This window comes from Trichoderma atroviride, chromosome 4 (assembly GCF_020647795.1).
Source record: "Trichoderma atroviride chromosome 4, complete sequence".
Lineage (NCBI taxonomy): Eukaryota > Fungi > Ascomycota > Sordariomycetes > Hypocreales > Hypocreaceae > Trichoderma > Trichoderma atroviride.
The window spans coordinates 3988777-4007803 of record NC_089403.1 but is presented as its reverse complement, the minus strand read 5'-3'; the positions used below and the strand labels follow the sequence as shown (position 1 = coordinate 4007803).

The 19027-nt window shown below is 49.8% G+C and overlaps 5 protein-coding genes across 5 annotated transcripts; 2 read left to right on the top strand and 3 right to left on the bottom strand.

The window, feature by feature from the left end:
- Positions 1 to 1618: 1618 nt before the first annotated feature.
- On the top strand, positions 1619 to 3978 carry TrAtP1_008698 (uncharacterized protein; the record flags this gene model as incomplete). The annotated part of the gene is made up of 3 exons (XM_066114016.1): positions 1619 to 2216; positions 2291 to 2377; positions 2447 to 3978. 3 exons carry the CDS (start codon positions 1619 to 1621, stop codon positions 3976 to 3978), a joined length of 2217 nt encoding a protein of 738 aa, XP_065970108.1.
- Positions 3979 to 5694: 1716 nt separating this feature from the next.
- On the bottom strand, positions 5695 to 6703 carry TrAtP1_008697 (uncharacterized protein; the record flags this gene model as incomplete). Its single annotated transcript, XM_014086447.2, has 2 exons — positions 5695 to 6550; positions 6612 to 6703. The coding sequence occupies 2 exons, from the start codon at positions 6701 to 6703 to the stop codon at positions 5695 to 5697; spliced, it is 948 nt and encodes a 315-aa protein (XP_013941922.2).
- A 1132-nt stretch (positions 6704 to 7835) lies between these two features.
- Positions 7836 to 8165, bottom strand: TrAtP1_008696 (uncharacterized protein; the record flags this gene model as incomplete). Its single annotated transcript, XM_014086942.2, has 1 exon — positions 7836 to 8165. One exon carries the CDS (start codon positions 8163 to 8165, stop codon positions 7836 to 7838), a length of 330 nt encoding a protein of 109 aa, XP_013942417.1.
- A 2200-nt stretch (positions 8166 to 10365) lies between these two features.
- Positions 10366 to 16380, top strand: TrAtP1_008695 (uncharacterized protein; the record flags this gene model as incomplete). The annotated part of the gene is made up of 5 exons (XM_066114015.1): positions 10366 to 10421; positions 10489 to 10720; positions 10776 to 10829; positions 10914 to 11225; positions 11278 to 16380. 5 exons carry the CDS (start codon positions 10366 to 10368, stop codon positions 16378 to 16380), a joined length of 5757 nt encoding a protein of 1918 aa, XP_065970107.1.
- Positions 16381 to 16747: 367 nt separating this feature from the next.
- On the bottom strand, positions 16748 to 18525 carry TrAtP1_008694 (uncharacterized protein; the record flags this gene model as incomplete). The annotated part of the gene is made up of 5 exons (XM_014086941.2): positions 16748 to 16964; positions 17032 to 17129; positions 17193 to 17482; positions 17552 to 18243; positions 18341 to 18525. 5 exons carry the CDS (start codon positions 18523 to 18525, stop codon positions 16748 to 16750), a joined length of 1482 nt encoding a protein of 493 aa, XP_013942416.2.
- Between the last annotated feature and the right edge of the window lie 502 nt (positions 18526 to 19027).

Below are 19027 nucleotides of genomic sequence, written 5' to 3'. Positions count from 1 at the left end.
CACACACCAGCAATGATATCATGATACAGGACGCTATGTGCTCGGAAGCAGCCCATCTTCATGCTTGTTCGCCGCAAGACTAGCCGGGGGGTGAAAGAGGCCAGCTGGGGATGGCTTGTCGACGCCTACCATACGAAGAGTAGTGCTGCCAGCACTGCTGTTCCAGAGACTGCGTTGCACGTTGGCGGCCCAGGAGATGGCGTCAGCAATCGCTTCCCCATATAGCGTGCCACATTCCCGAACAACACTGGGCGTCAAGGCCCAGCGGCACCCATGCTCTCTCATCAAGAAGCCGGCGTTGGATCTCGCTCCTTAGGCGGAACTAGTCAAGTCCAGCCTTTCTAGCCTCACTTCAAGCTCGCAAGGGTCTACCTACCTAGGTAAATGGTGAAGGCATTGCTTGTACATGCCTCCTCTGCACACACTCATTGGCACGGTACAGTCAAGCATGAAATACTGCTACTACTAGCACTACACCCAGCTACTGGGGCCAGTAGCTGACCCTCTAGCTTGGGCGGGTCTTCCCAAAGAAAGGCAGAGCAGACGACGGCGACGACGGACGACGACGGAAAGACAAGGGAGCGGCACGGCTGTCCTACACACGCACAGGCACATCTGAAATTCAAACTCCGTACTCTACATGCCTGGCCCCTACCGACCAGGCCTTTATGCCGGGGAGAGCACCTCCACGTCTCTCTGCAGGGACTGACTGGCCGACGCTAGGATAGGGAATGTGTGGATACAAAAAGAGATGCTCAGAGGTGGAGATGAGCGCCAAGGCCTGGACCCCGTTCTCGATGTCATCTACTGCTCCTCCCATCAACTAAATCCTAAGCCCAAAGCTGGCCTGAACCCCCATCACAATCGTCCACGGGAACGACGGCACAGCAAGGCCTAAAGCTCTTGAGTCGTAGCAACTTTAAGGGGAATAACAAGCCAATGCCACAGGCGAGGTTACGGTTAGTCTTGGCGTTCAATATCCCACACGCCCCTTCGACGGTAGGCTTTGGGCGTGCTTCTAGACTCATCCACGTCGCCTGGGGGCCGAGATGGATGGCTGTGGGGGGAGGGGGGATACCAAGCACGATTGACGGATGATTCTCGTGAGGATCTTCTGTACAAGTATACACGATGCAAACGGATGCTGTCTGCTTGGACCCTGTCCTCGGCCGCCAAATAAGACCTCTCCTCCACCACAACCCCTCCATACCACCCAATCCTTACTTCTCTCCTCGCTGTTCGCCGCGATCTTCGCTTGCACCGTGCAATTTGGCCAGCTATACACCTCTGATCTTCTCCAGTGCCGATGTCGATGAATTGCCCGACGTGATATTACTAGCACAGACAACCATTTACTCGAGCCTGACACCTCCACTCTTGAATTTCCACGCGACCTGTAAAGGGAAATAGAGAAGCAAAGGACAGGAAAAAACAGAGCATTTGTGATCTTCACACTCTATTGATCCTGCCTTACAATTCTTCGCCTTGTTAATAATTTTTTCTTCCCCTGCAATCTCTGTTTCTTTCCTTCTCTCGAATTCTCTTACTTCAGTCTATTCACGTGCCAACATTGCCCAGCTCCCGCTTCGATTGGGCATGTGCTTGCTATTAACGTGTGATGGAACGTACGCTCACCATCGAGACGAACGAAGACTCTACCTGGCAAGACGATAACAGTATGTCTCCCGACGAAGGATCTTGGGATGATGGAGTGCTGCCGTCCCCATCTCCTACCGAGACAGCATGGAGAGCAGGCGTTTCTGCAGCACCTCTTCAGATGGGCCAGCTGTCGCCTGTGAGCTCCAACACCGACGCCAATATGGACAGCTCTTCTGTCCCTCCCATGGCGCATTCGGCGTCGTCATCGACATGTGTAGACTCTTGGAATGCCAGCCATGGCAATCCAGATGAGTGCGAAGAGGACAGAGATTGGGATTGGGATCAGGTGTCCGACGATACCTTCGCCGTTCCAAAACTAGAGCCGATCGACGATGACATCAACCTGGAGGATGTGTGCGCGGCTCCTCTATCACAAACACCACCAAACGAGATGCCGGGAGTCTCTCAGCTAAAGCAAAAGAGGCCCCGGGGACGACCGAGGAAACATCCTCTCACCCCGATAATCAACACGAATAAAGTTACAAAAGGCCGTTCAAAGACTGGATGTATCACTTGTAGGAAGCGCAAGAAGAAGTGCGACGAGGCGAAGCCAAGATGTATGCAAATCTCGTTCCGCCTGATGCACACACGCCGTGACCTGTGTAAGCTAACACATGTTGGGAACTTACAGGTATGAACTGTGAGAAAAACGCAGTCGTTTGCGAGGGATATCACGAAAAACAGGTCTGGAAGAGCGGTAGAGAAAGGGCTGAAGAGGGTATGTCAAAGGACCTAGAAGCAATATCGCACTATTCTTTTGGAACTGTCTGGCTAACCCACGCAGCAGAGCGACAACGGTGGGAGAATCTACCCATCATCACAATGCAGCCCATCTTTCACGGTGTGGAGACCACCGAGGACAAGATATTTTGGAAACACTACATCAACCACTTCAGCAATGTGCTAACTGTCGAGGGAGAGGCCAAGAATGCCTTCAAGGACATCATTCTACAACTTGCCAATCGGCACCAAGGCCTGATGCACTCAATTCTTGCGGCCAGCAGCAAGCACATTGACTGGGACACTCCTTACGGCATGAAGATCCTCCAGAATAACCCATCCACAAGCAAAGAGACCTTGGAGCAACGCTCCGAATTTCACCATGACGAGGGCATGAGACGAATGTATGCCGAAATGCAGGAGATGGATGAAGACGACCCGGAGTACAAAACTGTTCTCGCTGCACGCTACGGCCAAATGATGTGCCTACTTCTCCAGACTCGAGCTGAAGGCAATCCACGGGGCGACCACAGGGTCCATCTACAGGCGTATAAAAATCTGATACAAAACTCGCCTCCTGAGGATTCAACCTTCCTAACGTTCATCACCGAGTTTTTCCAATATCACATCTACGCCGACGACCTCTTCTGGTATCCTGAGAAGAAGACGGAGCGTCTTGCTACGGAAGACTGGGAACCAACGGCGCCCATCCATCCCCCACGCCTTCTGGGGGTCGCTGATGGACTATTCCGCCACCTTTCCGAAATCACCAGTATTCGAAATGCCATTCGCGTGAACATGGCCAACTCCGTCGATCCCTTGGTTGACTACACCAGTCTCTACAAGGCAGCCGAGATCGACGCCGCTATCCGGGAGTGGACTCCCCGCTGGCCGTCGGGTGATAGCCGTGATCGTGTTGCGCTACTGTATAAGCTGATGCTCTGGGTTTATCTGTTCAGGACGATATACCCGCCTTCATCTTTGCCCGGCCGACGCAGCACTATTGGCTCACTCCCCACAGTGATGTTTTCAACAATGTCCACGAGCACAAGTTCTCAACCGCGGCGAGCCTCCATGGCTGCAGCCATAGGACCTACAGCCTCGTCTCCGCTCATGGGAGGGACTACCCTTTTCTCACGTTCACAAAAAACACACAGCGCCCCCTCTTCACGGCATCCATCAAGAACCAGCTCCATGCATGAGGGAGACTCAAAGATGAATATCGCGTCTGGGTCGCAGAAGCAGCGGGCTTCATCTCCCCCTCCCGCCCGCCGACCAGCACAGGATGACAAGCGAATCACTCTGGCAGTCGATGAAGCGCTAAGCCTCTTGGAAACATTCAAGCCCTCTGATCCCTCACAGACTCTCCTCCTGATCCCATGTCTAGTAATCGGAACGGCTTGCTTCGAACCCGACCAGCGGTACCGAATTCGAGCAGCCATCAGAGCAGTGCGAGGGTATACAGGCCTGAAGAATTGCGATCGAGTCCTAGAACTGCTTGAAGAGATTTGGGCGCTCATGGATCAAGGCGACTGGGGTGCTGTTTGGGATTGGCAGAGAGTCGCGAGACGAATGGGACTTGACTTTGCTTGTGCATGATTGCGAAGCTATTTGAGTTGCTTTCCAGTACTCTTTTTTTTCCACCTAGCGAGGATCCTCTCTCCATCTCTTTTTTTTTTTCCTTGGCCATTTTCTTTTTGAAGAGTTGATGAGTTGATTTTACAAAATCATTTCGCCTTTTTTTTTTTTTTAGAAAGTTCCAGTAATGGTTCCTCTTTCATAAGAAATCTCGAGTCATTTTTTTCTATTATAAAAAAGAAAAAAAGAAAAAAAGAAGTACACAAGTCAAATCCATTTGACCCACTACGACATGCCATTCTACTCAACCGGTCTTTACCTATATATATACGTTTTTCTCGCAGCACAACGCCTTTCTGCGTTTGTGCCGCGGCTCACCCTATCCATACCCGCTTGGATAGAACGGACCAGTACTGTTAGCCTGGTCTGGCAACAACTCACGCTAGATACTATGACAGAGTATCAATCTAGAGGAGGAAATGGGACACTTTTTTTTTTAGCATTCTTCATTTTTCTTTCTATATCATCACGACAGAGGGGAGAAGGGGGATTTTCCTTAGGCTTGGCGATTTAGGTTTGGAGTTTCATGGCAAATGGTGGCAGCATTTCCAGCTATGCGGACTGAAAGCGCTTCATTCATCGCACATGGCTGGTTGGTAACGGGGGTGTTGCGGATGGGAACTTTTCGTCTTTTCTATTCTTTTTTTGCTATTGCTTATTTGCTTTTTTGTTTCCTCTCCCCATCTAAAAGGCGTCTCAAAATGTGGTCTGGTTTGCTTTTTCTCAGTTTCAGAAATTCCTCCCCCTTTGAGTTGAATTGTTTACCTTTTTTTGTTCTGGCTGCTGCTTTGCTTTTATTAGACAATGCTCTTGTTTTGTTCTTTTCAACCTAAAAGGAGGTGGTTAGATACGCGAGGATGATTCTATATCCCTTCGTTTGGGTTCTCGTTTGCATCTAGATTTTAATTTTATGCATTGTTTTGTTGTTTTAGACTAAATATGAATTTGTCTCCTCGTTGGCTTGCATTACCTCTTTCAGAAGCTTTGGTGACTCGGTTGTTACAGTGCAGAATAGATGATCCATGCTTAATGAATTAATTGAATCATATTTTCATTCCGTTATAGGAAAATACGTTGTACTGAAGAGAATCCCTATCTCGGCTCAGCCGACCAAAGTCCCGCTCTGATCTCTTTTCTTTTCCACATCTTTGACCATCATGTCAAGGCATGAAACGTTCTGGCTAAAGGATTCCCGAATCGTGAAACGAATCGATACTGCGACAAGCAGAGCTGAAGAGTTTAAAAGAAAAAAAGAGAAGCAGACAAATATACGAAAAGACTAGTGATACAAAAGCCCCCAGAGTTTGTTAACCGCCGTAGAATCCGACCATCTTCGGTGTCCCATCCCAATTACCTGCCCATTTTCCCAGGTTTGAAAAGACTTGTTGCATTACTCTTACGAATAATGAGAGAAAAGAGAAACATAAACGAAATGAATTATACTGCATAGCTCTCCCCCGTGTTTCCTCCCATCAGTCATCACGTTTGTCGGATTCGAAATAAAACCTGCCTAGCTTATCGCCTCGGCCTGGGCTGCCCATTCCCGATGGACCAGCTCTGGACTCGCCGCTATCCAGCCGCTGGACAATTCTCCCTGCAGCTTCTCTGGCAGGTTGCTGTTGCTGTCGGCCTACGGGAACTGGCCCCCTGAAGGTTGTGTCCACAAAGACATCTTGATCAGGGGATATAGGGTTCGTGGGGGGGCCCGTCTGTTGCAACGCCGTCCATCATGCGAGCGTACTGTCGCTCTTGAGCAGCTGTTGCGCTCATTGGTGCGTCGCCGCCTCCAGACATGTACGAATCTCTCTCGCGCCGCGCATCACTCATGCCCGAGTTGGTCCTCTCGAGACCCCATTGGTATGCAGCGCCGGGAGCTGGCCGTCGATGGTATATCGGCCCAGAGACAGTGCTGCCGGCTCCTTCGCCGAAGCCAACGAGAGAGGCCGAGCCATCGTCGCTCATTCTATCCTCGAAGCCGCCCATGGAATGCGCGCCCATGCCTTCGAGGTCCTCGTCCATGGCATCTTGATCGACGCTAGTGCTTGTCACCGACTCGCCCTCGCGGTAGTTTGTATCCGTGCTCAGGATATCCTCGTCGCGATCGCCAACGGTGCGCCGGCCTTCGCTGTCTGCCAGATGGCTCTCGGTTGCACTAGCGGTCCCGACGGTGCTCATCTTGGTCACTGCGACAGGCTGTCCATTGCTGTCAAAGTACGCCGGCGTCAGGTGCTGCGTTGCAGGGTAGTTGAGGGGAAAGCCGGCCGTCGACGTCGGCGTGGTCTGCGGAGAGAGCGACGATGCGCGGCCACCCGTGCTTGTTGGAGTCTGCGGTGCGGCTCGCAGCGTCGACACCCGCTCGAGGCCGGCCAGGCGCGAGATGCGATCGGCCCTCTCGGCTTCGAGCGTCGTCGCCGATGGATTGTTCTGGTGGCCGCGGAAATAGAGGTCGGCGTGGAAGTGGCCGCGATGGCCGTCCTTGATGGCGGTTGTCGAGATGGCAGAGAGCGATGTCGTGGTGCTTGTCGGCGTGCCACTGGTCAAGAGCCTGCGTCAGCGTTTCGGATCAGGGAAGCTCTACGCATCGGACAACATACGGAATCTCCGAGGGGGTCTCGGGGTTAGGGTCTGGAGGAGGCAGGTTTGCCAGCGTCGGATGTGAGGCTTGCGCCATTGCAGTATCTGACATGGTGGGCGATTGTTCTTTGTGGCGGTATGCGCTTTGCGACAGTCAACGGCGAGGCGAGGGACTCCGGGTCACCACAGAGTGCGCGGCTTTGTCGCTCGCAAACGATGTGATGGACGGTCGTAGCTGGTAGAAGGCGAGAGATGAAGCGATGTGACGGGTCGATGGGATTTGTACAAGAGGGAAGAGCGCTTGTGCCGGCAAACGCGATGATGTCGGTTTAACGTTGAAGTTTCGGGAGAGGTGGATGTCACTGGCAAAGATGTTTCACGCCACCCTTTCTGCTGGTTTGCGTGGGCTAGGCTTCGGACCCCGAGGACGCTCAGCTTTGGCCCAATGCTGGAGCCTCAAGCTAATAATTCGCTCCACAACTCTTTATGCGGAGAAGTTTCCTCTTTTTTCTTCTTCTTTTTTCTTGGGCGAGGCTTTGTTTGTCGTTTGGAAGTGGCTGAGATGGACGATTGTTTGTGTTCTGAGACGGGTGTGCCGATATGGCTGGAATTGGATAAGCTATGTGCTCTCAGTTCTTACAGCGCAACGGAGTAAGAATGAACTGCGAAATCCAGCGAAATAAGCAGCCAGTGCATCAGATATCTCTGCGTCGCTCTGGGAGATGGCTAGAAGCTCTATACCTTTGGCCACGTTCATGTTCTTTTCTACGTTTTCGGCTTGGGCAAACTTCAGAGGGTGCGTACAATGACGTAGCTTCCGCCAATGGGGGGGTTTATTAGGGTCTGATACCAGCTTAGGCAGTGTCATACAATATTACGAGTAGAAAAGCAATCGGAAGAAGAAAAAAAAAATCATATGAATGGCATTCAAAACTGATCATGTTCATCTCGCTACAAGGGCTAATAGCATGCAATCATACAAATTGTTAGGCCGAATACCACCAGCAAATCAAAGACACCCTTTTGGCAACGAAGAAAGTCCAGCTTGCTCCTCCAGGGGTTACCAACCACATTTTCCGTATACTCAGCGTGACGCCTCCAAGAACCCACACAAACTTGGTTAATATTAATCCAGGATTCGCCTTACAATCAAGGCTGAAGTGACTTTTGGAGAGTAAAATTTAAGACATGAGAAGAAAAGTAAAAGATGAAACGAAATAAAAGTACACTCTTTTTGCGTAGACTTAGAGGAATACCATGCCCCCGCTTATGACCGCGAATGACAGGCTCAGGAGGACAAATCCAGGCTCTTGCATGATAATGTTTGTCAAGTCGACGTTTAGTAGCCGTCTATTTATGCTTTTAGAAGGCGAATTATTTGTAGAAGACGGCGACGCGACCATGGAGCCATTGACAACGGTGACATTGACATTGTCGCGGTATACCAAAAGATCGCTTTGCCTGCCATAAATAGGCGTCGCCACCACTTCAGCTGAGAGTGAGCCATAGTCGGCAAAGGCAAGCCCACAGAGGACCAGTAGAAGTGCAAGAAAATTGAACAGCTTAAAAGCCATCTTGAAGTATTTTGTGCAACGACGAAATGGTATTGTTCGTGGTCGTTGAGTTGGAATGGAGAGTGTCTTGTGCCTGAGCTTTTTGTACGTGCAGATCCAGCGACGACACAATGGCAGTATCAGTGGCACGCAGAATGATGTATAAACACGAGATGGTGGCGAAGAGAAAGAAAAATGGAGTTTAAAAGAATAAGAGGGAGCAGCTTCTGCTTTATCTGCTCGACATGAAGAGCGAGTCCCTGATGTTTGGCTTGTTTCTCAAGATGGCGGCGTCGATAAAGGGAGACAATGCAATTAGACACCACGCATCCGAATCTGTATCCGAGCGACTTTGGAGGGCGACCCGGATGGGAGGGATGCATGCTGTTTATAAATAAATAAACGAATCAGTAGATGGTGCGAAAGCGCAGATATGCGGGAAATCCAAACGTTGCCGGCGGGCAAGCGGGAGGAGAAGCTAGGCTGTCTGATATCATGGAGAAGGGCGATGGACCAATCTCAGGCACAGCGGGTTAATGGCCTTTGATGCATACCAAAAGTAATTCTGCAGACCATTCCTTGGGCTAATGCATATCGAGACAGGCATCTGTTTGGTCCGTAAGATATCATTGCCTCTGTTCATTCCCACTTGGCCTGGGTGGCCAGGGTCGTTGATTAATCTTTCGAGCCGTTGCATCAGCCCCGGTTGTGCTTTTGCTGCGAGTCAAGCCATGTAAACCCTCGGATCGAGTGTTCCGTCGACGATGAAGGCTCTGGGGAGCAATGGCAAAGTGTGCTGCCATCTCGTCCTCTGTAAAGGCCAGTCCAGGCAGAGGAAGCTACATATATCCTGCACCTTTCACACATCGTGGCAGAGATCACCATCGCCATCAACACCTCTCGTCGCCTTGCAACACCGCAATTGGCGTAGCAATCGCGTAACAGCTGCGTCGTCGTTTGTTCCCAAGGGCCCGTCGATGCGGCCAACGGCAAACCGGGTGAAACCGCTAAGCACTGCTAACACTGCAGACGAGCGGGGTGGCCAAAACTCTCTTGTGAGATTTTCAAAATTCAAAAGCAGGTATATGCAGGTTCCCACTGCTAGCTGGCGATAAGGATCCGGTGCTTGCGAGTTTCCGGTGGTATTTTGACTTGTGATGGCGGGAAGACGAGAGACGGGATGGTTTGATGCATGCATGCCAGTCACATCGCGTACGTACTAGACCAGCAGTCGTCACTTATCACTGGCCAACTCGTACAAAGCTCTGCTGGGACGCTGAGTTAGTGGAGCGGGGATCAGACTTCATATCCAGCCGTCTTATTCGCAGCACGTAGGGCATAGCTCTCGGTATTTCATGCATTGTCATGCTTCTGCTGCTACCTCTATTATTACTTGATGCTGCTGAATACTACCTTCATGTACCTTTAATCGCTAATAAGGATTTGGACAAGAAGGGAACGTAACAGCGCTACCATCCCGTTTTTGCATTGATGCTCTTTCTTGCATGAAACTAGAGACGTCTGAAGGCACCTCATCTTGAAAAACACAAGCGATATCCGGGCAATACCAGTAGGAAGCAATAGCTATGCCGCTAGTCATTGGTGTGTTTATTCGGCGCGTCTCGCCACTTGGTGGTGCTTCGCATGGCTCTCGGCTCCAAGTTCAGGCCCTCCACCATTCCGTACAGAGACATTGACTTTGCTTCCCCTGGATCTGGAATGCACACGCTCGTTGAACAATGCTGGGCCGATTGATAAGACTGGCCGTATCTGTTGCCTTGCTTCTCCAGTTCTTCTCTTCCTCCCGCTGAGTCAACGAGACTCGCCAAGCTGTCTTACTCTACTTGTACATCAATCCTTCTGATGCACGGATGCCTTTCTCTGCCTCAAGGGCCGCGCTACAGCCAGCTCCTAGTCGATAGTTCAGTATGCAGCCAATAGAGAGGGCTGCCTACGCTCTGGTCCTACCATCCGCTCAGCTGGAGGCTCAGCTAGGCATCATCGCCATGGAAGCGCCTTATAGGCTGCCTGTGCGTTTCAGCAGTCATGCGACTGCTTGCAGCCTTGCGGCTTCTCTTAGCTTGTAAAACACCGCCTGTGCATCACAATCAGCGCAGGGCGCTTCGTGCAATATTCCATCTTCTCTTCCCAGAATCATCGTGACCATTGGCCTTGACGTCTAGCTGAGATTCAGTATCATCCAGTCTCGCAACGTGCTAAAATGGTGCACTTCAATCTGGAGCTCGTCTGGATCTCCCAGGCAAGCCCGCAAGTCGAGTGAGTTGCCCAGTAGCCTGCGTGCTCGCCCAGAATCAAAATGGCACGGCTAATCTTGTTTCTTCAGCCTCGTTTTCGTCCATGGATACGGTGGCAACCCAGAAACAACATGGCATGACGAATCTACGGGTAAAATCTGGATCAAGGACGAAGAGTTCATCACCCGAATAAAGAGGCCGATCCGCATCTTTTCCTTCAGCTACAACGGCGAAGTAGAGTCAAATCTATCATCCTCCAGCCCAGCTTTTCATGCAAGCGACCTGCTCTGCTGTTTGGAGCAAGCTCTCGAGAGATCCACCGTACGGCTCTAGATGCCTTTTAGCTGGACATAATTTTCTTACTCTATATCACCAGGGACGACCACTGATACTCGTTGCCCACGGCTTTGGAGGCACCATTGTGAAAAAGGTCAGTTTGAGACGGTTAGATGGCCTGCAGCTGTCTGCATTCTTTACAAACTGGTCAAGTCATTAACTGGTGCTGTATCTATAGGCAATCCAGCTGTGTTTCGTGGCCCCAGGATATCCGCAGACAAAAAATGCGCTGGCTGGCGTAGTCTTCTTCGGCACTCCTCATACGGACACAGATTCTGAAGCACTGCTTCAGGCCGTAAAAGGCACCGTCGACGCCTTTGGCTCTGAAGATGGCGCTAGAGGTGAAGACATTAGAGAATACGTTTCCACAGCAAGCCGCATCAATGCGGCTTTCATCTCTTGCAAACCAAGCTACCTGAGGATGCTCTCTTTCTGGGAGAAACTGCCATCCAAATCCATTGGACCAAGCTCAGGCATGCATGGGCGTCCTGTATGTAAATCTGCATCCGTGAAGAAAAGCATTCTTACTGATACTCTCGTAGATCGTCTCTTTGCAATGTCAAAAGGAGCATTTGCAAGGCAATACTGATCACATAATAGAATGCAGCCACGACGAGTTGCCTCGGTTTTCAAGCGTATTCAGCGACAGATTCATACAGTTTATGGAGATATTTTCTCAATTTCTGGTGGATACCCTCTCCGAACGCACCGTGACAACGATCCCGAGGCTTTTCCCGCGTCCACCATCAGACATTCGGGAAAGCCGATTCCCGATTGAAGAGATTCCTATTATAAGGAGACCTGGCCCTATAATCAAGACCCGGCGAAGATTTTGGAACAAGAACGACGATGACCATCAAAGCCCGGAACGTCGGAAAAGGGACAAAGAAGACAAGGCTTCCAGAGAGCAGTTTCTTCAATCACTACGCGGCTGGTCCGAGAGTAATTATGGAAACGAGATTTTTGTCGCAGCCGGCACATGTGAATGGTTCAAAGACGGATCCATCTATAAGAATTGGCTAACCGATCCAAAATGCGGCACGCTCTTCTACATAGGAGCCCCTGGACATGGCAAATCGCATCTGGCACGTTCTATTTTTACCCATCTCAAGTCCTCAAAACCAGACGATATTGTGTTGGGATATTTCTGCCAAAGGGGCGAAGAGAAGCCTGCCATCTGGGAGTATTTCACCTGGAAGTTGATAAAGGAGTGGCCAGACTGGTTCACTCACGTACCGGTTCAATTCCGACGCAAAACTGATGATGCCAACCCTCGCCTCGATTCATCTGCGTACACTGAGATATGGACTTCGTTTCGGAAAGCCTCCTCCCCTCGTACCATATACTTGATTGTGGATGGATTAGAGCAGACACCTCCCGCAAATTTCACCGAGTTCTTTGCTTTGGTAGAACAGCTAAGAAAGCCGATGGTGCTAGGGTCCGAGAACCGTTCAAACGGCGTATCAGAAACGCCGCCGACAAAGGTTAAGCTTGTCATAACGAGCCGGTGGACAGACGCTACGTTTACAGCTTCAAGCACGACTTCTTGTTGTTCTTTGCCTAATGACGACCTTAAAAAGGATGTCTCTGTTTACCTCGACAAAAGATTCCAAACTATATCTAAATCTAGACCAAAAACCGTGGACGAACAACTGATACGCAGGGTCAAGGAGCGTATCACTCAGAAATCGGGAACCTACTGGCTCTTTGCAAAGCTTGCAGCGGATGAAATTGAGAGTTCGAGTGCATTGAATTCTATCCAAGAACCTCGCGAAGATTATATCCCAATGGAGCTGGCGCGGCTCTACGAACAGAAGATGCTGCCTTTACTGCAATCTGCCAACAACAGCGAAAGACACCTGCGCACAGTTCTCACCTTGATTGCTTCGGAAGACAATAGTCTCGCATTTTCCCTCAAACAGCTCGAGAGCTTTATTCAGTGCATCTACGGTCAAGATGATATGCCTGTGGAAAGCCTTGCAAAGTCCATACAGACTTTCTGTGGAGACCTGTTCTGGGTCAGCCCAATTGATTCTCTTGTGTATTCCGTCCATGCCACTGTGAGAGGCCATCTTGGCAAATATCTTACGGTGGAGCATAGACAAACTAACATGGTCTTCATTTGTCTGAAATATCTGCTCCAAGACTCCTTTCGCACCACCCTGCCTCTATCTTTCAGTGATAGAGATGGGACGGTGGAAAGAATGAGCAAGACAGCGGCCTTTTATGGATTTGCGGCACAAGGCTGGATAATCTATCTTGCCAGATTGGACACACTCAGCCCACATTTAGTACCGCTGCTACAAACATTTCTATCACTGGATTGCCGCCAATATCGGACGTGGCTCCATTGGAAGTCGTGGCTTTTCAAGGAAGAGATTGGAAAGATTGATGAAATTATCGAGGATCCAATCATGGTCATGGTTCGAGAGGGATGCCTTGCTGTTATCCAGCATTTTTTCCCGTCCTCGACAGCTCCCCGTGCTACTTTGAAGAGCAAATTTGAACTCTGGGCGCGGCACATGCCGTTTCCAAACACACAGCCTCCCAATCTACTTGGTGTGCAATGGCCTAATATCAAGGGTTTACATGAACAGACTGTTTTGATGGCAGCGGCACTAAGTGGAAATCCTGCTCTAGTGGAACACGTTCTACAATGGGATGTTGATATAAATGCTCGAGATGATGGTGGAAGAACTGCCCTCATGCTATGCCTCACCTCGGATCGTTTAATGGGACCGAAAGCGGTGGGTAAAAAACTGGATGTTTATGCCGTCGTTGAACTGCTGCTACTACATGGTATTGATCCAAGAATGAGCGAACATCATGGCATTACTCCCTTGCACGTTGCTTGTGTGCGCGGCAGATTCGATCTAGCTGAGCTTCTGCTAAGGTTCAATGCTCCGATCAATCTTACAGACGGATGGGGATTTACACCTCTCGAAAGGGCATATGGTACCGGGGATATTCGAATTATTGAGATGCTCATCGGTCACGGCGCGGACGTAGAGGCATGGATGCTAGGCGGAGAGCCACCGCTAGCAAGATGCATATATGATGGAAAGCTTGACATCTTTGAGGCTTTTCTTCCGTTTGCAGATATCAACCAGGCCACTATGCTTGGATTTGCACCAATCCATCTTGCCAGCGATGGTGCTGACAGGATAGAGTTTCTCCGCCTTCTACTTACCAGGCCTGGGCTACATATAGATACAGTGAGCTCAGCATCCGATCGATTCCACATCAAACGTGCGACGGCCATTGGATTTGCCATCAACAGTCGCAACTACACTGCGCTAGAGTGGCTACTGGAGGCCGGAGCTCATCCAGGACTGTTGCCAATGGTCACTTTGCCGCCACTTCACGAAGCCATCGTGGTTAAAGACAGGGCCATGATAGAGCTGCTGTTATTCTATGGGGCTCCAGTGAATGAATCCAGACGCAGCTGGTTTCCGTTTACTGCGCTGGGGCATGCAGTGGATCTTGGCCTGGAGGATATTGTCGAGCTACTCCTGAAAAACGGCGCAGACGCCTCCGTGGAAGAAGGATATGGGGTTACTGCCTTGATTGAGACGGCTGTGTCACGGAAACGTCCTATTCCCAAGATAATAAGACAGCTGATGGAATCACGCTATCCTCCCGATGTCAACTACATACGAGAGAACGAGCAGCATTGCGTGATGAGCGCCGTTAGCCAAGGTGATGCTGAGACTGTCTCCATATTACTAGAGTATGGGGCAGACTTGAGTAAATATCTCCAGTCAGGTGAAACGGTGTCACCCTTTCACAATGCTGCTAGATATGGCCATGTCAAAATTTGCGATATTCTGCTACAGCACGAACCGGCGTTTTTGAACCTTCAGATAGAGAAAGGGTTCATGATTGAGTCTCCTCTATTTATGGCATGCCATCGAAAAAAGAAGGAAGTTGTTCGCTTTCTTTTGGATAAAGGTGCCAAAGCAGATCAGCTCAGCTTCTACTATAAGGAATCTCCCCTATTCACTGCTTGTGACGTGGGAGACTTGGAAATCGCCAAGATGGTCCTGGAAGCTGCGCCGCAGATGATCAATGTCCCCACTGCCTTCAACTGCACCCCTCTTGTATATGCTTGCGAGCATGGGAATGTTGAGATGGTTAAAATGCTTCTTGACGCCGGAGCAGGAATTTACCTCCCAAATGGTGCCAGGACAACCAACGCTTTTAGCCGACTGTTTGAAGCCAAAGGCAACAAGGCTTTCAAAATCCTGGATCTGCTATTACACCGTGGGTTGGATATCAATGCCGTGGATAACGAGACTGGGCTTTCTATTCTTGGAATGGCCATTGTAGACGCCGAAGCAAGGCACGTCAAATGGCTTCTTGAGCGTGGCGCCGATCCGATACGTGCGCAAAGGAGCGCTGGCCGAGAAGAGACATGGCGGACAGCCCTCCAACTTGTTTCTCATACGAGCAACAAGAAGGCCCCAGGCATCATAGATTTGCTGCTTGAGCCACAATGGGGGCTGTTGGACCATCTAACTCACAAGGACTATCATGGCGGCACTCTTTTCCCACTACTTGGTCAGTCTCGAAAAGCACTGCCAATCACTCCCCGTCTAGTATCAGTATGTGATGCCATCTTCAAAGAAACGGGGAGAGACATTTTCTCCGACCTCATTAATGAGCCCAGCATCGCAGGACTCACTCCGATCGATTGCGTCATGAATGATTTCACCGCCAAGCCTTTTGCATTGTCCGAATTAGACAACAAGCTTCTTTCCAGTATAAACGAGCTTCTTGAGGGTCCTCGCACTACAGAAGACCATTTCCTCATACTGGACTACGTTCTTAGCCTTCTTTTCGCGCGCGAAGCTGATTTCGACGCAGATCTAAAGGTATTGACCGAATTTGTCCTCGCAAGACCGCAGGTGGGCTGGGATGACGATGGATGTTACATGGGATCGGTGGCTCTGCAGGTGTGCGCTCTTTGCGATGAGTCGATTTACGATCCATATGTCTATTGCCCTCTTTGTGAATCCTCGTGGTGTTCGGGATGCAAAAGTAGGTGTGAAGTAAACAGCTTACACAGGCATAAACTACTTGATATTGAGGTTCGGAAGGATTTGGATATCAACGCACCTGACATTCAGGAAATTTTGGAAAAGCTACAGAAAGAGATATCGAGCGGCACATCAAACGAGCAGACGTTTCAAACAGTACAAAACGGCGAAGAACTTAGCGAGAGCCCCATCATCAAGAACCTCGCTTCCGTTGAAGAAAGCCAGCCGCCTACGCCTGACCAAATTTCTCTACAGCTCGCCGCCCTACATGCATTCAATTTCCTGGCCATCAGTCGACCCATCTGGACGCCATTCCTTCCGCTATCTCCCGCCGCCCAAGAGCTTGTCAATCCCTGGCACAGATTGTGGTCACAAGAATACGGCCATCGCCGAAGGCAAAGCTTCATGCAAAGAACCATGAACTATGAAAACTCTGCGTGGAGGCGCTTCCAAGAATTACAGTACTTGAGACGCGGATTCACTAGAGCTTATGCAGATGAGGAGGGTGTGAAGAGGGATTTTGTGTTGCGAGATGTGTGGAGATTGTTTGCTAATGAGAAGCGAGTCAAGGAGAGAGTAGTGGTGGAGGAGGATTTGAGTCTTTGATGAAGCCATGGGCCGAGTATGAAGAGGGTTACGGAGATTGACGTGGTAAAGTTACAGTCTTTGAATTTTTACAAAGTTGGAAATTACGAATTTTATATAGAAAGGGATGAGACGATATACACGATACACGATATAATGAATAACGACAATAAGACGAGTTTCAAAAAACACTCCATCTTTATCATCTTAGTTAGGCAATTCCAGGTGTGCCATTTTAGCATATGATTCCATTTCCCTATTGGAAAGCATGTCAATCGTATTAATTAAGTAACCTTGATGAGCCAAAATTCATCCCACACATGCCCATCTTCTTCCATTATATACTAGTCTTTACCAGTGTAACATCCCGCATCTTCGTCTTTTCGCATTAAATCGTATATCTGTAATGAGGGCTGTCGTCTCCCAGCTCCTTGAGCTCTTCCTCCAGCAAGCCCTCGTGCTCTCGCGGCAACTCTCCCGCATCACGACGCTTGTTCGCCTTCCAGAGCGAGTACCACAGAAAGCCGTATATGCAGATCCCCACGCCGACCATGCTGAGCGAGACGGCATGGCCGCGAATGAAGCGAGGTCCATCGAGCGCAGGGCTACGTAGCGACGAGAGTTAGCAAAGAATGTACTAACAGACACTTTTTTGAGGGGAGGGGGGCTTACTATATGAATGCAGACATGATTCCAGAGGCGTTTCCAAAAGTAAGCTGCAGGCCTGTCGCAGTTGTTCTTTTGCCGTATCGAGGAGAATTATTTGGCAACTGTTTGTACACACATGTTAGATGCTGCTTTATCTATGGAGATTTATCGTGTTTCAAGCTTACCCAGGCGATTGGAAGACCGACGACAACGTATAAACCACCCGCAACAAGAAAGCATCCGAAATAATGCACTCCAGGAGCCGAGTCGGACAGCAAAACACCATAACCGATGATGCTTATGCAGCCAAAGATGACGCAGAATATCCCTCGCATCTGGAATCTATCAGAGAGCATGGCAATGATCATATAGGTCACCGCTCCGAGGAAGTAGCACGGGATGGTGAGGAGCTGGACTTGAGCAACGGTCCATTCGCCGAGGGCATTAATGATTGTGGGCAGGAAAGTCGAGAATCCTATCAATGTTTTAGTGAGCATGTCCTTGCCTCCGCACGCCCAAGTCCTAGAAATTGAAAGACACTCACCGTAGAGCATGGTATCAACGCCAAACTGCGCAAAAGAAAACGCCCACACCTTCCAGTCTTTGAAAGCCCTCTTCATGTCCACCCGGCTAAACTGACGACTGGTGGCTGTGTTTCCATATTCCCGCCTGTGTCTCTCTTCCATGAGCAGTTTCTCCTCTTTCGTCAGGAAATATGCCGATTCCGCATCATTCGGCAGCGCGATAAAAGTGACGACACCGAGAATCACGCTCGGAATACCTTCAATGATGAGAATCCACCGCCACCCGCTCATGCCACACACGCCATCCATGTGTCCTATGCCATAAGCCAACAGTCCACCCAAAGCACCGGCGATGGCAGAGCTGACGAAGAGGTAGCCAATCCTCAGGGCCAGTTCGTGCTTGGTGTAGAAGAAGGTGAGATAGACGCTGAGGCCGGGGAATAGGCCCGCCTCGACAACTCCGAGGAGTAAACGGCAGGCGATGAGTGCTCCGTAGGACTGCACCAGTCCTGACAGGGTGGCGATGATGCCCCATGCAACGACAATGAATGATACCCACCAGCGGGGGGTGAAGAGTTTGAGGACGAGGTTTGATGGCACTTCGAAGAGGAGGTATGTGACGAAGAAGATGGAAACGGTGACTTGAAACTGCTCGGATGAGAGGTGAAGATCTTCTTCGAGTCCGTACAATCGAGCATTGCCAATATTGACCCTGTAGGTTGTTAGTTTCGTCTTTTCGTTTTCAAGTTTCCACGATTGCAAGTGGCATGTTGAATAAAGAAGTTGCAGAGCTGGGAGGAAAGTATCACCTATCAAGGAAACTGAACAGATACAAACCCATGACGAGAGGAATGATGTAAAGATCCAGCTTCCGCAGCAACTTCTTCTCATCAACTCCCTGAAGCAAAGTCTCAGTATCTGATTCCACCGCAGCAGCCTCATCTCGGGCCCTCGTCGTCTTGTTATCGTCCTCGGCCACTGTGGCCGCTGCCATTGCCGCTGTTGGCGCCATTTGTTTCCAGCAATCTCGTATTCAAATAAAACAAAAAAAGATAAAATTTCTCAAGTCTCAACTTGAAAGAAACTCTCCCCCGTCCGGTTACGAAGAGCTGCTGTTGCTGTCCAGAAGAGAGAAAATGGAGAGGTGGACAGGACGATATTTTCTCGGCTCAGTTTCGGGTACTCTTGTGCAGCCAAGTCTGAGAAGAGGCTGGATTTGTCTCACAACGTATGAGTCGGCAGGAAAAAGAAAGTAGCTACCCTGGTCTCACTCAATCCGACATGGTGACCATACATAGATAGATAGTCGCAATGTCTCAGAGCGAAAAAAGCGTCGGAATTACTGGTTCCGCAAGGTTATACTCTAATGCGTATGAGACATGAAAGCAATATCAACAAAAGAAGCTGAAAAGTCACGATAAGAAAAAGAAGAGTCACAATTATCTGAGCAATGCCTTCTCCATATTAGTCTAAAGGGAAAAAAAATAAATAAAAAA